This window comes from Pieris napi, chromosome 20, assembly GCF_905475465.1.
Source record: "Pieris napi chromosome 20, ilPieNapi1.2, whole genome shotgun sequence".
In the NCBI taxonomy this organism is placed as follows: domain Eukaryota; kingdom Metazoa; phylum Arthropoda; class Insecta; order Lepidoptera; family Pieridae; genus Pieris; species Pieris napi.
Genome location: NC_062253.1, coordinates 5957006 through 5979770, shown reverse-complemented (window position 1 = coordinate 5979770; position 22765 = coordinate 5957006). Strand labels below are relative to the sequence as shown.

The window sequence follows — 22765 nt, the reverse complement described above, 5'->3', positions numbered from 1 at the left end:
ACGTGATAGGCGATGTTCTACGACGTTGTGTTGTTTTTTTTTTATCCGCAATTAAACGAACTTGCTCATACGGTAAAGGAAAACATATTGACCATCTCAGACCCAAAATTCATCGATGTAAATAAGACATAAAGACACGGTCTTAAAATGGTCAATGATGGTCAGAAACATGTCTGACCTCGACTTAGGGCGTAACACAATTTGGTATATTAGCTTGCATTTGCTAAATTTAGTGGCAATCTGAAAGTTGCTAACTTCAAGTCTGAGTTTATCAAAAGCTTTTACTTGTTTATAACACATTATTAGTTTATTTAATAATTTTTCAGGCCATAAACAAAAATTTACTTTTTACTTAAAATGATTTTAGTTAATCATTTGGATTAATGAGAAACAATGTTTCAAGTTTTGCATAGGTTTATTTCAAGATAAATTTGTCTATTTAGACCTCGTAAAACAATACTTTTAAATTTGTAAAAGTAATAAAATTGACTTTACCGATGTTTTTTAAAATGCCGTATTAAAATTGTAGTGTAATAGCAATATTTCATCCGCAGACAAGTCTTGGACAACGGCACGCTGGTGTTCCTCCCTTTCCCGGCCGTTCACTACCGACAGGATGTGCACAGTGCTGTGTACCGGTGCCGAGCGCACAACGCACACGGGGCTATTGTATCCCGGGATATGCGCACTCAAGCAGGTTAGTTAAAGAAAGGAATATTCGTGGGTAACACTGAAAACGTTTAGAACTGGCCGGTTAGAAACATTGCTAATGAAAACTTTTTGAATTTCAATTTTAGAACTCTTTGCTAACCTAATGTAGTATATTGCATTCATTTGTCATTTGTTTTTGTTAATTGGCGGCAAATCTAAAACTCTTGTTACACGTACAAATTACCCTAACGCGAGAAAATTTTCGGTCAATGATTTATTACGACTTTCGTTGTGGGCTTTCTCAACAACAAAGCTATGATAGGCTGCGTCTTTCTGTTATTCCAAGAACTACAGATAAAATTCGAGGTATTCGCTTTACGAGCCCTGAAGATGCGGTGAAAGCGTACGAAAATGTCATAGAAGAGAAGAAGAATGGGCCCATTCCTTTTCTCAGTATTTCCATCGAATGCGACGATGTGTAGAGAGGAACGAAGATTACTTCGAAAAACAATAAAAGTATCGGCAACTTTCTACATTAAGCCGTTTTTCATTTTCTAAATATTTTCAGTGTTACCCAGGTATACTATAAGACTAGACTACGAGAAATTGCTCCGAAACCTTTCTGTCACAGAGTCACAATAGCTGAATAATATGTGATAATGTTGTACATAAATGCTATACTAAATCCTTTGAGTGGCTAGTAGAAAGCATAACTTTGTTATATGGAAATGTCGTAGAGTGTAAATGACCGTGTCGCATAACAATGGCAGGACCGAGTTTACTCTGGCCTAGATTGTTCACGATTTATTCGACAAATTCTGAATAGCTTTTAACCGGAATGCGATAGCATAGAGCGTTTGATGTACAATGCGTTTGAATTTAAAGCTTTGTGCTGTGTTTATAGAATTAACAGTGTAACTAGTATATACAGGTTGATTGGTTTGTAAAAGCTATCAACACTTATAAAGGATGGTCTCTTTGTGTTTGGTCAAACATATTTTTTTATATAAGAAAATCAAGAAAAATTAAACAGTTTCGAATTCTATCAAAAATATTCGATATGTTTTATGTCTTGTTTGAATTGCTTTCTATAAATATTAAACATTGAAAAAACACACTAAATATCAGTCTTTTGGAAATATTTCTCAATTTAATAAAAATACTAAAAAAAAACTACCGAACTTTTTCTGCTGAAACTACCAAATGATTATACTACATATGAGCTAGTTTACAGATAGCCGATACTGGTAGCAATGAATCTATATATTTTATGGAAACGTGCATAGCCACATAATTACAGTCAAATTAAATAACAAAAGCTCAATCAAATGGGCTTTAATTGATGTGGTCATTCTGTTTAAAGTACATTTTTGGTAGCGAAAAGCTTCAGTGCTAATAACTGCATTAAACAATCGTTTTATACATATAATAATAAAATAGTCATGACTAAAAAACCAGTAGCGCTATAATCTTTTTAGGCCTGGGCCTCAGATTTCTGTTCTGTTTCGTGATAATTTGTTGTTTTTAAAAGGCAAAGAGATGATCAGTCTTTTGTACCAGATGGATGAGTTTGAGGCATACCGGTTTTCTCACGATGTTTTACATCACCGAACGAGGGAGTGTTTAATGCGCACAGCCAGATTCTATCCACAAAATACCGAAGGTAATTGTTACGGGTAGATGTAGAAATTAATGCCTGTTAATTTCTTACACATACAATTCCAGACGGTAAAGCATTAGGGCGAGGCCCCACTACTGCGTTCCGTCGCGTCGTCGCATCGGATCGACGCATGACGTCGCGACGCAAGAGGGTATAAACGCCGTCGCATCTGCGTCTCAGCCTTCGCAATGGACAGACACAAACTTGTTCTTTTGTTGCTTTTATTACGCCACCGTCGAATTAAACGTAGAAACCATAGAAGATTATGGATACCTCCTCTGATAGCATTAAGAAATAGTGATCACCCTCCCCCCTGCTTCGTCTCTCGTCCGTCGATCCGATGGAACGTCGCGCGCGACGATGCAACGGTATAATGGGGCATGTATAAGAAATAATATGGGAAACGACGACGCAACGCACTAGTGGGGCCTCGCCCTTAGTCAATGGATGTGTCTGCTGGCGTAAATTTCCTATTATACTAACTACCTATACCTAAAGTATTGCAGCACCACCACAATTATTTAAGACAATTTAAAAATAGAACTAAATAATATTACAGATCAATGAATTAAAATCAATGTATTTTTCTGAATACCATCTTTGGGCCATTCACGTAAAGGTCTGTTTACCGAAGCCTTTTATGGCGCATCGGTTGATTAAACCACCACTTATTGCAGTTAATTACATTTCGCTTCATTGGATAATACCCTCTTGGGAGTTTTTTTCAGTGTTTTATTGCTTTACTTCCCTGTCTATTGAATCGTATAAATCCACCAAGTTTTATTCGAAATTCGAACATCAATTCTTGAAAGTACTGTGTTGTATTGGAAATAATAAACTCGAAAGACATTATTCGAGTTTATTACTTTAAGCTTTCTGAGCATTAATCTAAATTTATAGAACTAATTTCCCTGACCTATTATGGATCTACCAAGTTAAAACCTTGTTATTTCGATAATTTACCTTTTTATAAGATAAATATGAACAGATATATTTAAGTTCTATAGATGTAAAAAGAGTAGAAAATGAAGGCAATATTGTAGATGGAAAGATGATATGTCTCTAGTGACATGGATTACGAAACCAAACGGCAGATCTTTGGCGAACTATAACTTTTAAAATAAACTGGCAATTTTTCACAATGTAGAATACATTTAGGGAATTCTATCAAAAAAGGTATAAGGCATAAGACGGCTGAACGTTTTTTTCGCTAGTAAAAACTTAATTAACGGTGCTCAGTAAATATATCGTTTATTATCACTATAATTGGCGTTTAATTTTATCAAATTGACTATTGAGTCATGAAAAACAAGTGAAACGCAGATGACGTAACAATTGATAGTGTGATATTGAATTTTCTTTAAACTAATTAATGTAGAACCCTTTCTTTACAATTGAATCACAAAATTAACGAGCTATTTTGATTTCGAGTGACCCGGCCCGGATATGACGTCAACGGTCCTTGTTCTATGCCAATCCGAACTCTATTCTAAGTGCTTCGTGTGACGTATTGATAGTGATAGAGTAGTAACTGGACTTCAAAACTCACTTTGGCTCAAATTATATTTACTAGTACAATGCATAATTTGAATCAGAGTCACCAATAGATTTATCTTTGTATTTATGGTAAAGGAAAAGTTAACGTGGAAATGAAGAAGGTGTTTAATGTAAAAAGGTTCAAATCTGGTTACATTCATTATTAAAAATGAAGCCAGTGTTAGAGTCTTTATATTTATTATAGATAAATAATAATATAACTAACAGATGTAGTATTTTCAAATAATATAAAACACATCCTAGTGGGACGCCCATGGACACTCTCAATGCCAGAGTGCTCGCGAGTGCGATGCCGGCCTTTTAAGAATTGGTACGCTCTTTTCTTGAAGGACCCTAAGTCGAATTGGTTCGGAAATACTTCAGTGGGCAGCTGGTACAATAAATAGTACATTAATAACATTTAAATTGTACTAATCAAATAAAGCTGTGTATTATTTATTCATCTAATAGTCGTATACATTTATCGTTGTCCCAAATGAATTGTACTATTTCATTTTATAATCGACGCTGATAACGATTTTTTTTAACTTTTGTATTACATTGCTTTTTGTTCAATAAAACTCGATTAATATTTCACTTTAATAACTAATTTATTGCCACATAATTTTTCTTACCCTTAATGCGATATAACATATATGTAAACATATCTATCTACAGAATACCTGGACCTTATGTGGAACATAGAAAAATCGTACATCCTGTAAACAAACTAGTGGCGCAACCTCTGGTCTGAGACTCATATTATTTCTCCAGCCTTCTGGGCCAGTCATACGACGGTTTCCTCACTATGTTTTCCTTCGCCGAACAAGTCTTAAATGTTAATAAACAGAAAGTTAGGGTTGAGAGTCGCAGGCTTAAACCACTAGGCCAATACTGCTCTTTCCCTAAATCCTATGACAAATATACCTTAATGTTTATACAAGCAAAAGCGTCAGTTGTACATAATTAGGATGAAATAATTGAATAGAAATTAGTAGAAAATTACAAGATATTCTTATGTTAAGTAAGTTCTATATGTTCATGGTTTTACTATGTACGAGTATGTTTGTATAATATATTAGTCACTCATAAGTTTAAAATACTAATGACTAATAATACTAATAACGCATGTCTGATTAATATCAGACATGCGTTATTTGTCATTACAACACACCTTAATGCAACATGTATTACAAACAAGACTACAATATATGACAAATTAATAACGATAACTAATAGGAAAGCTTAAAATATTTACAACAATCACTATTGACAATAATACAAAATAATAATTCATTAACTATTGATAAATCATTTCTTCTCTCAAATCAAACTCCTGTAGCTTTACTAATTGTTACAATTGACCTGAGATGACCTGAACCGATACGGTATTGTTAACGCAATATATAAATACTTAGGTTTGTGGTAATATATAACATCTGATATATATCGACTACTATACTAAGGGTCTGTTTCACAATGTATGGTTAAAGTTCCAAATAGCTATGCAACACATAAATAATTTGGAAGATAAATTGTGCTATTTGACACTTCATCGGACTCATAGCTTATGATGGACTTTATGTGACGAATAGCGCTATCTGACAGTCGTGAAACGCAACAATAGTGTTTATCCTACCAATAAGCAATAAATAGCTAATTTGGAACTTATGTAGAACTTATCCGTACTTTGTGAAAAAGACACTTAGAAGTCCTATATTTGACAAAGTTAAACAATAAATGTAGCAAAGCGATAAATAATTATTATATTTTATGCTACATGTTTTTTTATAAGCATACAAATGATCTCTTATTATAAATTAATTTTTCTCACATTACATATGACATCACTTAGATGACGTCATTAAATGAGCTCCCTTTTGCCCCTTGTCTTAAAGTAACCAATACGATCTACGCTTCAAACATTTAGAACTAAAATTTACTAACATGCTGGAAAATATGGTTTCCATACAAAATTCATTGAGAATATGTGCTAATGTATGTTACACCTACAACTCTATTTGAATTATTTTGAGATACGGGTTATACACTTCAAAGGGTTAAATTAATAGTATTAGTTGTGGTTATTACATATAGAAGTGTTATTTGTGAAGATTGATAGACACAAGTCAGCTTTCCTGAGATTATATTTGATAACAGTATTATTTACACGATACGTTGTCCTATTATTGTATGTTTTTCAGAACAGAATTAGTAAAAACATCATCCCCCATCATAACCACATGCATGCAGTAATGTAGAATCTGAGAGAAGTTGTATGTATTTGGACAAGTAATTGCAAGTAAACAGATAAATGAAGTCTAAGAAGGTTACATGTTCGATTCTAAACCCTGGGGCGAAGCGTTCGATTCCGACTGTACATAAACGTATTTTTCTATGTACAATGGAGAAAACATTACGAGTGCTTGAACATAAATTATACAGATAGAAAAAAGCCTCCACTCCGGGGTTATCGATTTTGACACAGTATTGTTATGTCTCAGATTATTATCCTGTACTAGAGTACCTAAAGTTAGTAATTCTTTTTTGGGAAAAGGGATACTCTTCTTTAATAAAATCCCAGAGACTCTTTTATCTCTGCCTTTTATTAAATTTAAGAAAAGCTGTGTAAAAAGGCTTACTATAAAGTTAACGATTATCTAGTTGATGAAAGGGCCTGGGACTAGTGCTAGACAGGCTACTTCTAATTAATTTGCAATATTTGTTTATATAAGTGTTGTTTGATGATTTGCTATTTTAAAAGAGTACCGAGAGTTTTTTACGCCGGCTTTTTCTCTCGGCCTACACCCTCTATCGTCTTTGCCGATGAGTAGGGCCTACAAATTCAAATTTAATGACGTGGAATAAGTGATACATGTATCTTATGTTCCATAATAAACATATTTTATTTTATTTTATAATAAATTGTTGCTTTAGGTATGTCTAAGATGATTTTGGTTGGCGATTGTGGTCGTTTCCGACGTCCATATATTATATCAATGAGAGTTTAATATAGAGATGAAAACATGATAATTCTTCATAAAGGATTTGTTGATTGAAATGAACAAAGGCCTGATTAATTATGCAAAGGAATACCTTCATAACAATAAAATCAGCCCTATGCTCATTAGCTCGCTAACGTTTAATTGGCCCTCTCTCCGGGTAGTCCAGCTCAGTAAACAATACTATTGCACTTCAACTCCTTTGTAATTATAATTGTCTGTCATATCAGCGTTAACAGCAGAAAGGAAAAAATAGTATTTAATTACCAGTTATACAATAATTAGAAAATAATAATAAAAACTTTATTTATGACAAAAGGGTTTGTGACAGAATTCATATATCGCTAGTCCCCACACTAGGGAGGCCCTGTGTTGTGGGTAACTAGAAAACAATTATTACGTGGTACATGTTTAAATTAGTTAAAAAAAAGATGATAATAAAAATAATAATAATACATAGTTGTAACTTTAGTGTTACAAATGAATAGCAGTATATGAAACGTTATTGAATATTAAAGCGGAACTATACTTTGAAAACCAACTTGATTTAGGTTACAACAATATTTGAATCCCTAGTAACTTTATCTTCATGATTTGGAATAAGGAATTTAGGTTAGACGCAGTTTATTTTGAGAAGATATAATTAAAATTATCACTGTCCAATATCGTCATTATACCTTTAAATACCATATCTTAGCAGGAAATGCGGAGAAAACTACACGCAAAAGATACGCTAATTAAATACGAATCGTTTTGTGCAACCGTCATTTCACTAAATACATTTGCCCATAATTTATAAGCGACGCTAAAGCCAGTTTTTGGTACTGTCTATTGCACATGACGGTATATTAAATAGTGAATATACTTAATTTATTATAAGCTCTTGACTTAGCAAGTACGTATTTCTAGATTTTCATGGCATATTCCACGACGGACGGATTCATGGCCTGGTCAGGCGCACTGTAACGCGAATTTTATTTTATTTGATATTATTACAAAATCATCAAAGTCAATTAATATACTATAAAACGTTTCCAAGTCGGTCGGTCTCCTTTCCTAATAGGGTAAAAACTATAACGATAGCGTCAGTTTAGTTAAGGAAGAGCAACTAGAATGATTTAGTTTGACTCTGTGACATTAATTTTGTCAGTCGTAAATATCATCTAGATACTTAGTACTGATATTAAGGAATTAAAATTCAATTAATACAACGTAAGCTTTTAAGATTCCATTAAAAAAACATGTAACAGAATAATCCGTAGCTCGCGAATGAAACATTTCGTCCAATTAGTCCGATAATTTTCTTTCCAACTTTTTCTCTCGCAATTTGCATTACGTTCGCTGTTCTCTAATTTGACTAATTTCACTCATTTTTATTGAATTCCCTAATTTTATTGCTAATCAATAAACAGAACTGTGCTCTGCCAGTAATTTATATGAATTATAGCAAGACTACTCAAGTAATGGCCTGATATTAATGTAGTGTAATGTTAGAATTACTCGTGCAAGGAAAAATGTCGTGAGGAAAAGAAATGTGTGGGGCGGACACATTTATGTACCTGTTTAATATATTTTTAAAGGGTAGAACCCTAACCTAAAGTAAAGTTTTGACGAGGAGCGATCACAGGACACCTAGAACTTTAATCGTGTTATATCTTTATATAGTGAAAGTGATAAAACATTTTTCATCATACATACAAGGTTTATAACCTGTTAATCCTATTTACCCTAGAGCAGTGTTGGCCTAGTGGCTTCAGCGAGCGACTCTCATCCCTGAGGTGGTAGGTTCGATCCCCGGCTGTACACCAATGGACTTTCTTTCTATGTGCGCATTTAACATTCGCTCAAACGGTGAAGGAAAACGTGATGAAACCGGCTTGCCTTAGACCCAAAAATCGACGGCGTGTGTCAGGCATAGGAGGCTGATCACCTACTTGCCTATTAGATTGACAAAATATGATCATGAAACAGATACAGAAATCTGAGGCCCAGCTATAAAAAGGTTGTAGCGCCACTGATAAAAATAAAAATCCTATTTACCTATATATAGGTTAGAGGTGGTCAAATAAACTCGAATCAACAAGCCTATAGAGCAAGGAGGTAAGGCGAACAATAAATCAGACGCACCACAGTGTCCGTCCATTAGTCCGTTCCGCCAGCATTTCACATCAGACAGCACATTAGACATCCCATTTAGCGCTGCAACCCTCTTATAAATACGCGTTTTAACATATATAATGATAGTCTAATAGAGCAAGAGCGAATAGAATATTCAAACAAATATATCAATTTATAAGAAACCTATGTTTTCGTCTAATTATTACGTAACCAATCATTGCTATTGGTTACGTTATCTATATATATAAAAGAAAGTCGTGTTTGTTACAACACTTATAACTCGAGAACGGCTGGACCGATTGCCATGGTTTTTGATTTGTTGAATTTGTTTCCGTCCCGAATAGCAGAATAAGCAATAAAATGTCGGATAAGTTATCGAATAACAATAAATTAATTAATTAATTTTACGAATGCAAAAACCATATGGTGCCATCTGTTGACAAAACTACGCATCATTTTACGTCGAATTCGTGTCAGTTCAAGAAATTCCGATCTTGAGGTGAATGAGGAGATACATAACCATGCTTTGATCCTGAACAAAAGATGTTGGATATCAGAAAGTGCTTAACATGCAGTATCGCAATATTGGCGTTAGAGAGAAGATGCCTAATGTGTAAAACTGCCATTCTTCTTTCGCAATGGCAAGCAATAAAACTTTTCTGTATTTGCAAAAAAGTTGTATTAATGTAATACTTAACATTAATGAAATCCTAAAATAAGTAAAATTAAAGTAACAACTATATTATAAGGTTGTAGGGCAGTACGAAGTTAGCCAGGTCAGCTAGTATGTTCATAAAAACAATTCTAAGTTATATGGTTTTAAATATGAGAATAATTTGGAAGTTTTATTTATCCCCTATCCCTGAAAATATCACCATCGACGGGAACAATATTCACGTATAAAGTTTTCTTCAATTTAATAATACTGGTGGCATGCATCAACAAACACCGTTAATGAAGATGCATTAACAAAATTTTTAATGAAGAAAAACTTCTCGTATAAGGTATGCAGTCTCAAGCCAGAACATTCTAAAAAAGAACTAGGATAGTAAAAAAACTTATTTTTAAATTCAAAACCAAAAACCGTTGCCCGTATCTAGTTAGCATGAAGTCTAGATTTAAAATTTCATGGATCCAGACACTAGGTGTTACATTTGGGCTTGATTACGAATCAGGCTGTTAGTTTAGAATGTATTTCCAAACAGCATTCCGTTCACGCATACTCAGTGACGTCCGGAGACAGCTTAATTATAGCCTGTGGCTTTGATCCGCTATACTAATTAAATCATTTCAATTATACAAGACACCCTGTTTGATTACACAGATATATATACGATACACATTATATTATGTTCTACGACAAATAAAAGAGTAATAAAAACACCTCTACGCATGGATATGAAAGTATGAATGTTTTTAACCGGATTGAAGTTATGTATTATTATAAATTTACAATTATTTTACCGTGTAACCGTAACTACGCACGCTGTAAATCACGCAAAACGTCGGCTAAATCTAAAATTATGTAAAATAATTGTAAATTTATAATAATACATAACTTCAATCCGGTTAAAAAGTGTTTTCTTTAAATGTGTAAATATTATGGTTATGTCAATAAAAAACAATAATATTGTACATATTGTTAGCAACTAATATTTTTTATAGATTACTTTTAAAAAGTTTCAAAACGATGTAAGTACATTACTAAACTCTAAAATTTCTCACAAAGGAATGTAATTCTGTGAGTAATAAAGTATCTTTGAACCGACATCTTTGTTAGCAATATTCTAGCCTGGTCTACATTTTTTAAAAGCATATCAGCATTATACGAATTTCTCGTTACGTAAATAATGTACCTAATTAATTTGTAGTAAAGAAATAGTATTTAAAAATGATTGCAATTAGAAGTTTTATGTACATCAAATACTATGAAATCTTTAAAGAAATATCTATTAACTCAAATGCCATTATTACTTGCATGTTTGGTTGATATATCGGATTCCCTTATTTTTATTAATAATATTACTAATAATAATAATTTATTTGCAAAAATATGGTACCAAAATGTTATGGCGGTACAATCTAAAGTTCACATATTCTGCCACACATAATGGCGTGCAAATTTCTCTTAAAAGGAGTTTTACATAGAAGTTACATACATTATAAGTCATAACATTATAGTCAATTATTATATTATTTGTAGTGATAAAATATCACATTATTAAAATATATTATTACGTTATCAAATTAATTTTAATTAAAACTAGACGTGAACAAAACGGTAAATAGCTTATATTATTTGAATAATTATCTGCAGCCTAATAATAAGCTCATGGCAGTTCTCTAATTAACAAAGATTCGTATGCTAAATACGATAATTATCGTAAAATGCTATCAGCATTTAGGCAGTGTCAGAATAGTCCTATCTGCTACTGACATTATTGCACTAATTAACTACCTACGTACACATAGGTATAATTTTATTATTCACACTTAGGGTCTGTTTCACAATGTATGGATAAAGTACCAAATAGCTATGCAACACATTAATTATTTGGTAGATAAATTGTGCTATTTGACATTCATCGGACTCATGATGGACTTTATGTGACGAATAGCGCTATCTGACAGTCGTGAAACGCAATAATAGTGTTTATCCTACCAATAAGTAATTAATAGCTAATTTGGAACTTATGTAGAACTTATCGGTACATTGTGAAACAGACCCTTAAAATATTAAAAGCCGCATTCGTTAAATGAATAAAAAATCACTTTATTTCACGCGAAAACAATTACATTTTGTACTTACATTCTAAAGGTTGTAAACATAAAATAGGCCACGATTCGTTGAGATACACTATTCATTTTGGTCAACCTTATACATAATATAATTCTATGTTAAATTATCTCTTATGTAATGTAGCATTTATGAAATATACGAAATTAACTGAGCCAAATTTAATCCCTGATTAGTTAACGACTTAAAAGCAGATTCTAGTGAAAATCCTTTTTTGCTCTCAAATTGGATCATTAACTAAAATTTACCTTTACAATTAACGATTATGAATATATGTATATATACAAGTCAAATGTGACGCACAGAGGAAGTTTACGTGAAGTAATGTCATCTGTTCTGTGTCGTCTGGATGAAAGATTACGTGCTCCGTTCCTTGAAGAGAAAATATTATGTAAATATTTTGGTATCATACAATAATTCCTTTTGTGGTAATTGATTGAAAGTGCTTGCCACATTTTTAAATATATATATATAAGCCTTTTAGTATTATATATATTAATTATTACAGGTATTGTCAATCAGGTGTGTATGTTTTTGCGGCCACCTTTGCTAACTGCTTGTAAATTAAATAATTGATTTTCAATATTATTGTCATAAATTAAAACAATTAGCCACGATTATAAATATTTGTTTTACTTTCAAAATTATTTTCACTAAACACATTAAGTACATTATTATTCAAATATTACACGATATTAAAGCTTGGAAAGCATTACTCTATCTATAGGGAGCACCCACAAGTGCTTTTGTCCGGGTCGAATAAATCATCCGGCGTGACGTTAAGCAGCCCGGATGTGATTCCGGGTAATTTATTATCTCCCGGATAAGTGTAATTGAATACGACGGAGACCTTGGGATATGAATTAGCTTTTTCTGCAAAAGAATCGAAGATGAGTGATATATTTTGTTTTGTTTTGGATTTTGCTATAATGTACTAACTATCCCAGTAAGACCTTTCTCTTAACTCAATAACACACCAAGTTAACGTACTTTGAAATCTAGAAACATACATAACATAAAAATTTACAGTAAACTTCTTCTAGCGGGACACGCTACTTCTACTACTACTACGTGAGTTGTACCGTGTCAAATTAATGTAGCAATAACATTATATGTAAGTCATTCAATTTCTAAATTAATGAACAACTAAAATTCGTCATGATCGTAGAACAATGTCGGATTTGAAAAAAATCCATTATCCACATTTAATCATATTTGGATTCTACATTGCCTAAATATTACGTCTACATTAAAATAAAAATTAATCAGTCGGTAAAGTGACTGCTTTGATAGAAACATGTGATTTTTCTAGAAAACTAAGTAATTTAATCTTATTATTTTTATTTTGTTTAAAAAAACCTTTTTGTTTGCTTGTATGCCAATTTTCATAATAACAGAGTATCTATTAAAATAGTTATGACAAAAACTAAAATGGTTATATTATTTTGAAATGGCTTTCCTATAAAGTTTACTATTTGTCAGATCCGTCACTACGAGTATTCTACGACTATAATGAAATATTCGTCTGTTTCGTTGATGTTATTATGCGTCAACTGTTCGGTGCTGTTTACAAAATATATATTTTATAAACTGTTTCTGCACACAGACATAATTCAACATTACGTTCTAGCCTCACTTGAGACTTATAATTTAAGTCTCACCTAATTTACTAAAAAGAATATTTAACATAAGAAAGTGTCCAATAACAATTCTTACAGTCTCTATTAAGGGGAAGACACTCTATTCTTGTGTATTATGTTTTTTTCCACTTACCACGATCAGTAAAGTATAGAAAACGTAAAAATATTTAGGCATCGAAACTCAGGAAAAAATCTATAAACACCCAACGATTTAATTCTAATAAATTAAAATATTGTTTCAATTTCATAAATAATAAATGCAGTTAACTGTTCGGTATTTTGGGTTTTAAATAGCTTATACTAACGGGTAACTGCTGATCTTTAAATATATTTTATTAGAAGCTTCTAAGCTTTCGATTACAATCATTGGTCTTAATAACTGTTAGATAGTTGGTAATAAATAAAGTTTGAAATTATTTTTTCCTTTATACAATATACTAGTAACGTTCACATAACCTTTGTGAATATATTCTTAACTGTGGTAAGTTAATAGTAAAAACATATTAGAACTGTTTTTAAAGTAGTTCTCCGTCTCTGTCGTTCCCATCAAATTATTTATTTATGCTGTAAAAAGTACGTCTTATTAAGCACTGGTCTGTTTTCATTACAGCGCAAACAAAATTTGATATAAAAAAACTAGAGTACTTAAGATAAAAAATGTGTTTAGACTAAATAACTTTTTATAAAATATATAGGTATGTATATGTATAAAAAAATACAAATACATACTTATGAAACCTTCAGTAACAATAGTGTCAAATATTATTAAATTCACTACATTCTATTATTGTACATAATAATATTTTTATTGTTAAACACGAAAATAATCGTTATATTGTTTTTCAGAACTTGTTGTGTTGAAATGAGTTTTGGTGTGCATAAACTACTGTTTGATATTTTTATTTTGAACACATGAGATATGAGAGACATTACAATAATACCGGTACAATAGAAGTTTTACCATTTTTTTACCATTAAAAACGTCTGATTTTGTAATAACATTTAGACCTGCCTTGCGATTCTGTAACTCACTTTTCGAACTCACACAGCGGTTTTCCCATCGGCGGTCGCTCTCAAATCAGTCGTGAAGCAGTAATTTTATGATTTGGCATTCTGATAAGCAATAAACTACAAGCTCCCTTCTTACCAGAAAGTCAAATCATATGATTTGAGAGCGACCGCCGATGCGAAAACCGCTGTGTAAGTTCGAAAAGTGAGTTACAGAATCGCAAGGCTGATATACAATAATTAACTCTCAGTTGCTTTAGTAGTAGGTGAAGCAAAATTCATTCATAAATCATTTTCGTAAAATTGTATGAAAAATTGTACCAAGTCTCCATTTCCGAACAAATTTTTAACATACAAGTTTTTCGTCACAACTTGTAATCCTTTGAGATTCAGTTACGTGTTTAACCTTTGACCTCGTAAGGGTCACGCTGAGCTGGACACTCACACTGTGTTTTTCTGAGATTAAATCGATGTTCCATTAATTTCTTTTCCTTTGGGACTTTTCGTATTTTCTTATCAACATATATTTTCATTATAATTGAACCTTTGAATATAGATACCTTTTAAACTAACTTAATGACACACATATGTGTTATTTTAACTAGAAAAACACGAGGAGATAATAAGTATAAAGTATTAAGTACAAATCGATGCCAACTTTATGGCATTATATCTAATGCTGTCATCACAGTAGTAACATTTCAATACGCTAAAGTAATAACATCGAATTTTTGAAGTGAAAACTTCTTTAGCGGCGTTGTTTACTTTTTTTTGGAATGGGTAAAAATGTTAAGCTCGCGTCAGGACAAATTCGTAAGAAATATTTTTTTAAAGGATTATGAACCTTCGTGCGTGTAGTTACGATTTTAATGCATTTGTCTCTTTCCTTAGATACATTGATGCATGTGGAATTGGACCTTAAGTCAAACATCAAGGTTTAATTTTGCCAAACATCTAAAGCTTTATTATTAACGATTTGGTCAGACTGACGCGAATAAAAAATGGCAACTTAAAAAATAGTGAATTTTCCTAATTGAACTATTTAATACTAATTTTAATTATTTTGTGTAGGTTTCGTAAGACGGATGGAGAGTAGACAGCTGGCGCGTTGTATTTAATCTAATATAAATTGTCATGCAAAAATTTTCCCTAACCATTCCAAAATATCAAAAATGCACAACGTTAATATTCAAGTTTTCACTACCGGAGTGCAACCCGTCGTTTTTTTTTTTGGCAACTTCCTATGATAGTCTCTGATGAAACGCTCGATATCTCATATGCCTAATTATATAGTGAATTTGCGTTAAAAAAGGTTTATTTAATCACTAAATATATTACTGAATCATAAATTTACAAGCTTACATTATATGTAACCTTGTAACCTACCTTGATTCCTGGCGACACAATGACTAATTTTCAACTGATGTTCTGATTTTATACTATCTGTTAAATTATGATCATCAAATTTTTTTATGAAGGATAGATTTTAATAGGATTTTTCCCTAGAAATAATACGATATAAAACAGGTCGCAGTAATGGTGGAACATTTGAAGTTTCTCTTGCTCCCAATTAAACTGTTCTGGATGAAAAAACGCGGACCGCTCACTTCGCTGAGAAACATAATATGAGCTGTTATAACTATTTTTTCTGTATATACGCTACAGGTTTTATTTAAAATAAGTTAATCAAATGAAATAATTTGAGGTTATTATAAATGCATTCTGTTTCTACATTTATGATATATTTTTTGGAATATAATATTTTGGATAATTTTCTTGAAAGTTGTTTCACGCGTACTGTCATAATTTTCATTATAATTTGTCACTTCCATTTCCTTTACCAGTATTTTATTGCATGAACGATATGTACACTCTCTATACAGACTATTTAACGCTATATTATTCGTCAATTATTTGAAAAACGATTTAGTAATTACGAGCAAATCATTTTAAGCTATTGCATAGATTTTATAGCGAGCTTTGAGCGCGGCGACCGAATCAAGAAATTCCGTAACGAAAATAAACCTAACACACGATGACGTAATATAGGTGCGGCAAATACGCGTTAGAGTGGGACAGAACGCATACTGCGCATTCCCATCTCTGACGAGATCGGTGACGTAGAGTGAGCGCGGCCGGTGCAGCCGGTACGCGTTAGAGTGAGACAGACTATATAGGCGTTTTAGTCTGAGTTTGGTAGAGTGGTAGATTGAAATAATATCAAAGAAAAAACTTGACTAAATATCAAAGAAAAACAAATATTGCATAAATAAATAATTATAACTGCATAAGTTGATAAAAAAATGCTATGCAATAGCTTTACCGCGGCAGTCCCCGAGTGCCACACGTTTTTTTTACACGTATACGATACAGACGGATTCTACGTTGGCATAAGAGTACAACTCCATATGCTTTTCAAAAATTGTGGTAGTGCAGTACAATATTCCTTATCCAACGTACCTCTAATATATAAAAATATTATCAAGAGACTCAAAAGTTGTTGGAAGTGTCGGAGTTTTATATAAATAAACGTATAAGGAAAAGCTGTGAAAATTCATAACGCTTAAATGAGGTAGATTTAATTGAATCGTTAGGCTTGAAATTTAAACAGAACCCGAGGTAAGGTCACTTCGGTAATTCAAAACTTTACTTTGAATTAATTTTGAACGCGAAAATTTACGCCATTAAATAACGTGCGGTTCCGGTTCGCGCAGTATATTTAAATTGTAAAATTATCATTCAAATGAATTGATCAACCTTATGATGACCATCGTTAGGCCATCATAAGGTTTGTAGATTTTGTGTAATATATGAATATGGATTGTAAAGCTCAAGACGGATAACTTCTATACAAGGCACGAAGTAAAAAGTAAAGTATTTTTAAATCAATATACTTTAGTATTCGTAATCACGCACGAAATTTAAGGTTGTATGTTTTATCATTCTTAACGAGCTCGCATTGAATCCCGACTCTTAAGAAACTTGGCCGCTATCCGAACTGCGTATACTTTACCAGGACTTGATTATATTGATACTTCAAAGGGATCTTTAACGAGATGCTCGTTCGCCAAGAAATAACTTTAATTGAGATGTTACAGTCGCGTAACGAAATTATTTCATATTACAGAACTAAATTGAATTAATATACCTATATAAAAGCCAAAGGTGGCCATTTTGAATAGAATATAAATACGTAGGTGTAAATTTTAATAATATTACATTATTATTATTCTTACCCAGTATATTATATAAACACTTATTTAAGTTACATAACCTAACTTAATCATCTGACACGTTTTTGGTAATCAGCGTGCCCTGTGACACATAGGCCTCTCCTAGCTTGTCGTCCAGTCGTTCTACATTGCAAACGTCGAAGAAGTACGCCCCGATTAATAATAATTAATATTACATTACTTCATTAAAAAAATGCATTTTCATTTGTAACAGAACTTATGTCTGGATAAGGTATGTATGATGTTTGTGTTCATTCTTTTAATAATTACTATATATAATCCAGTAAAATCGTTTAAAACTAAGAAGCAATTTACTGAATTTCTTATGTGAAAATTTTGGAACTGTGGGCAACTGCCTAATCCTGAACTTTCCTCTGTTTTATGTTATCCATAAAATGGTCAGCAATGCCGTAATGTATTCTTCTGTGAGCAAATAATGCTGCAGAAGGAAAGAGTGTACTAGAACGAATCGTAGGATCAGAAGACGAGCAGAGACGAGGAGAAGATATTATGCTCATCTGTTACCTCCTATCTAGTTTAAGAATCTGAGGTTTTAAGCGTAATACGAGTAGTTATGCCGTTGATGTCCGGGTAGAGTGGGTAATGCTCACTCAGTCTCTGAATAGCAGACACTGGTCAAATCCCTCATGCCCGTGTTACTTCCTAGGGCAGGAGATGCGCAATGAAATTCCACCTCGATTATTTAAAAAGAAAATATATGGATTGGTCTTCTATTAAGATAATTAAATGTATTAAGTGTACATTAGTTTATTGATATTCAAGAGGTATGATAATTAGACTACTCTTGGAATTCAAATTTTTGATATAATACCGCTATACTTATTCTGTAGTATACTTACCTTGAACATATCCACTACAGTTTAGTGTAACTTTTTTTTAATCTAAAGGATATTTCTCTATGGACCGTGCAATATTTAATTTTAAATTTCTAAGTAAAACTTCAACCACAACTCGAGATTCTCCGCTGATTAAAAAACTGTAGTTAGTTTTATAAAGCTTTGAACTAGCACTTCTAATTAACAGAAAAAAAATCTCGTTTATATGAAAAGCGTTTTAGTGTTGCAAGGGTGAATAATCGTCTCGCAAAATATTATCTGAAATAAATCTGTGTAATTATACTCGTAGGTTGCCATGTGAGGCAAAGATCGCTTTGTCATATTATTATTGGTTAATAATTTGTCAATGGTAAATTGATAATTATTGTAGTTAAAAAATATACATTTTTTTTCATACACTGGTGTTATTTATCACAGAAATGTCAATTTAAAAATACTTAAACGTCAAAAATAATTTAGGCTTGGGTACGTTAATCATTACAGTACAAGTTTAGTGGATAAAGTATGTATTGTCGTTCCCGCATCGCGAAAAAGAATTCATGAATTTTCATGTAAGTCTATTCCAGACCAATGAACTTACAACTGTAATGTTTATTAGATTTTAAATTTAGTTACTTTGTAACGTCATGAATTAACTATTGCGTCATTATTCTAAGAATATTATAATGTAAAAAATAAATCAGTCATATTATACTGTTTTGAATGACAGATTTCATGATTGATGATTCACTTTAAATGAGTAATTGGTACTAGTAATGAATAGGTTAAGTTAATAAGTATTTAATAAAATACCTAGAGATAAATATCAGTGTCAAGTGAGGTCCTTAAAGTTTTTTTCCTAATTCATAAAAATGAAATCAATCTAATTACACCGTTTACTCTGTCTTTTTCATCATATCTTAAACGCAGTTTGCCAGAAAGAGACGAATGAGTTTTTGATTAAATACGTGTAGTAAAACTTGACTTAAGGTATAAATTTATACCAATAAGGAGAGTAAGTTTTATATAATTTGTTGAGGTTCTACAGAATACAGCAAATACATACTAAAGCATGTATTATTTCTTAGGAAGATTGTGAAGATTTAGAACTAAGGTTTGGAATATTAAGTGAACTAAGGTCGCAGCTAAGAGGTTTACGGTTTTGGTGAACATGTAATATTTATGGAATATCATACGATAGAGCTTCGAGTGAGGGTCTTTTATTATGAATGTCGGAAAATAGTAAGATGGTCTTAAGACTTGAGCTTGTCTTTTGTAATTCGAGTCTCTTTTGGGTGTAATATGATTATCATCAGTTTATATTTCAAAGCATAAATCTGAATATTTGAAATTTAAAGCAAATATAAAGGTATTAAAAGCGTATAAAATATAAACACGGTGTATTTTTACAGTCTAATAAAAATAAAATTTTATTCAGTCATACGTTTAGTAACAAAAGTTTTGGTTTGCAGTTTTGTTTAGAATTAACAATGCAATTTACTATAAAATGTTATGGGTTATTCTTGTAAAATAAAACAAAAAACGCACAGGATATTTATAAAAGCAACCACAATCAACTTATCTATCACAATACAATAACTAAAATATACTAAACTTAATCATATAATATAAACTTAAAGTAATAAAGGTGTACTAATAAAACGTTTCTATATATCTATATTATATAAAACTTCACAACAAAATAAAACTAAATACAAGGAACAATTTATTAATTAAAAACGTCAACACGGCAATCTTCGTCCGTGTCTGTATTTTTTTTCCCTACACTCACCCTATTACAAAAGTAATATAAGAAAAATATCTTTAAGAAAAGAATTCATTCTCACTCACTTGTGTTGCACTCCTATCATAATATTATTATACTCTATATTTAACCACAGTGCAAAGCACAGTGCCAATACAACTATACATCATTGATGTATTTTGTCCACAGTGGTATGGCAAGAGTGGCAAGCTCACGTGACTTCCACTCCAGCTGAGGTGGGTGGACCAGCACTACTGACTTGTGCTGCCCCCGTTTCTTTGAGAGACCATGCCACCGTCGCCGCTTGGTACAGGGACGAAAGCGTAGTATCTGCTGGAGATCAACTTAGTAAGTACATTATAAAACAGCATTATAACATTATACACTTTTAATTTATTTCCTTTGTGCAGTTCCGACAAAACGATTGAACCCCTAGTCAAAATTTGTGTATTTATTTTAATAAATAATAACATAAAGATCAATTAAATCGTAGTGTCTTTTTAATTTCTATTAATTTAATATCTATTTTGTATTTCCAAAGTTGTCAATATATGTGTAAAATTACAGTGTTTTGTTATATTTTATTCTTAAATTGAATCTTTGATATAATCAAAGAATTTATTTATATTAAATATTTAAAATGATTTTGTTAGACGGTTGGTTCGTATTAATAAATAAACAGTACATTGAACATACCAAGAAATATTTCTTGTAGAAACAAAGACCAATTTTTCAACTTTATTTTATATCTTTGCTTTATTTTTCATCATCGGAGCATAAAACTTAATAGCGAAGATTAAAACGATAGTGAATTGAATTTGTTCTATTAATAACCGAACAAAATTAAATTTCCAGTAGAACAAACAAAAAGTACTACCCACAATAAACTTCGAAATAAACTCGGTTGTTTTTATATTTTTGTGAAAGTTTTTATTAATTCGAGCAATTTGTTTGCGCCGCAGATTGATTGTGTGCGCTTATTAAATTTGTTCCGTGAATTAAAATAATTTCCCTCGAGATGAACGACTGAACGAAATCAATGTTTTTGCAATTAAATGTATATAAATGAATGGTTTAATTTGTTGCTAAGCGCAGCTCAACTAGCATATTCAATTCCACTTAGATCAAATGTTTTTATCTCGAACAGAGGCTTGCCTTCAACAAGATTGCATACTAATATCTTTCTTGAGATTTTTGAATACGTAGCGAGTATTTAAAATAAAAAACGAAATCCGTATGAAACTCTGCATTAATGCTGCCAGAATATTATCGCATTGACAAGTCCATCGAGCAGCTAGTGTTCATTGAATTGATATGGATCAAATCTGTGTGACATTATGAAAATTGTAGTCGTAAGCTTGAACAATAACGAAATTTCTATTATTTTCATGTATGATATTTTCAGCTCAGTAAACCAAATTTATTCTTATGTTCATTCCTACTTTAATGGACTTCGTAGCAATCCGTAGCTACAGTCCGTAGCCCGTCCGTAGTACCGTCCGAGGACAGGATATTATCTATTTCCGGTTCTTAGATTTTATACAAATATCGAGTGGTACTCTGAAGATCGAAATTGAGGCTGATCTAAACCGAGGCTGAGATCAGCCTCAGTTTTAATCTGTATCTAAGCTCGTTTTTCTTTAAAGGAAAGTAAATGAGCAGCCCTTTTATCCTATTACCCATCGCCGATTTTCGGTCTTAGAAATGCCAGCTTCTTTTTTGTTTCTTCACCTAACGAGTGTTGATTGCATATAGATAGTAAAATATGTTGCAACCAGAATTAAAGAAGAAAGCAGAAGGCACGGTCAACTTTGATATTTTCTTGAAACATTTTTTTAACAGTTTGTTACATAAAAATCTTCAAACTGAATAAAGATAAATATTTTATTTTCTTATTTTGTGCAACAGATACTAATAATAACTACAAGAATCGTTAAGGCGAAAACGTTTAAGGCGGCGTAAATAACGTTATGATTTGAAGACAATTCACTCCAATTGACCTAGTCCCATGCTAAGCTGGTTACGCTTGTGTTATGGGTACTAGGCAACGGATATACATACATATTATAGATAGATAGGTATATAAATACATATTTAAACACCCAAGACCTAAGCACAACACCAAATGCTCATCACATCGATGTTCGTCTCAGCCGGGGATCGAACCCAGGACCCATGGATTCGCAGTCAGTGGTACTAACCACTAGACCAATGAGTCGTCAAATGATTACATATACTCAATACAATATAACGTATATTATTATTATATTACTATCGATTTCTTTCAGCCGGCCCTACACTGGTTGTGGACGAAGGTTGGAAGCTAGTTGTACGTTCAGTACGAACAGATGATTCAAGGGCGCATTACTCATGTTCTGTCCTTGATTCACTGACTGGAGAGCGACGGAGAAGTACACCGGTTAGCATAGATGTATCTCGTGAGTAGAAAATTATTTAATTATTTATAAAACAAATTACAGTTGCAGCACACACTAGGGTGTTGTTGGTGACTTGATGCT

The 22765-nt window shown here is 32.1% G+C and overlaps 1 protein-coding gene across 4 annotated transcripts in view; it reads left to right on the top strand.

The window, feature by feature from the left end:
• Positions 1 to 22765, top strand: part of LOC125060040 (Down syndrome cell adhesion molecule-like protein Dscam2) — a 141838-nt gene that overhangs the window by 46323 nt on the left and 72750 nt on the right. For all 4 annotated transcript variants that reach the window (XR_007118781.1, XM_047664793.1, XM_047664794.1 and 1 more), the window contains exons 4-6: positions 555 to 697; positions 20436 to 20594; positions 22535 to 22684. Coding sequence is in view for 3 of the 4 variants with exons in the window: in XM_047664793.1 (XP_047520749.1) it covers positions 555 to 697; positions 20436 to 20594; positions 22535 to 22684 (452 nt within the window). In the remaining variant the exon portion in view is untranslated. The remainder of the gene's footprint in view (positions 1 to 554; positions 698 to 20435; positions 20595 to 22534; positions 22685 to 22765) is intronic.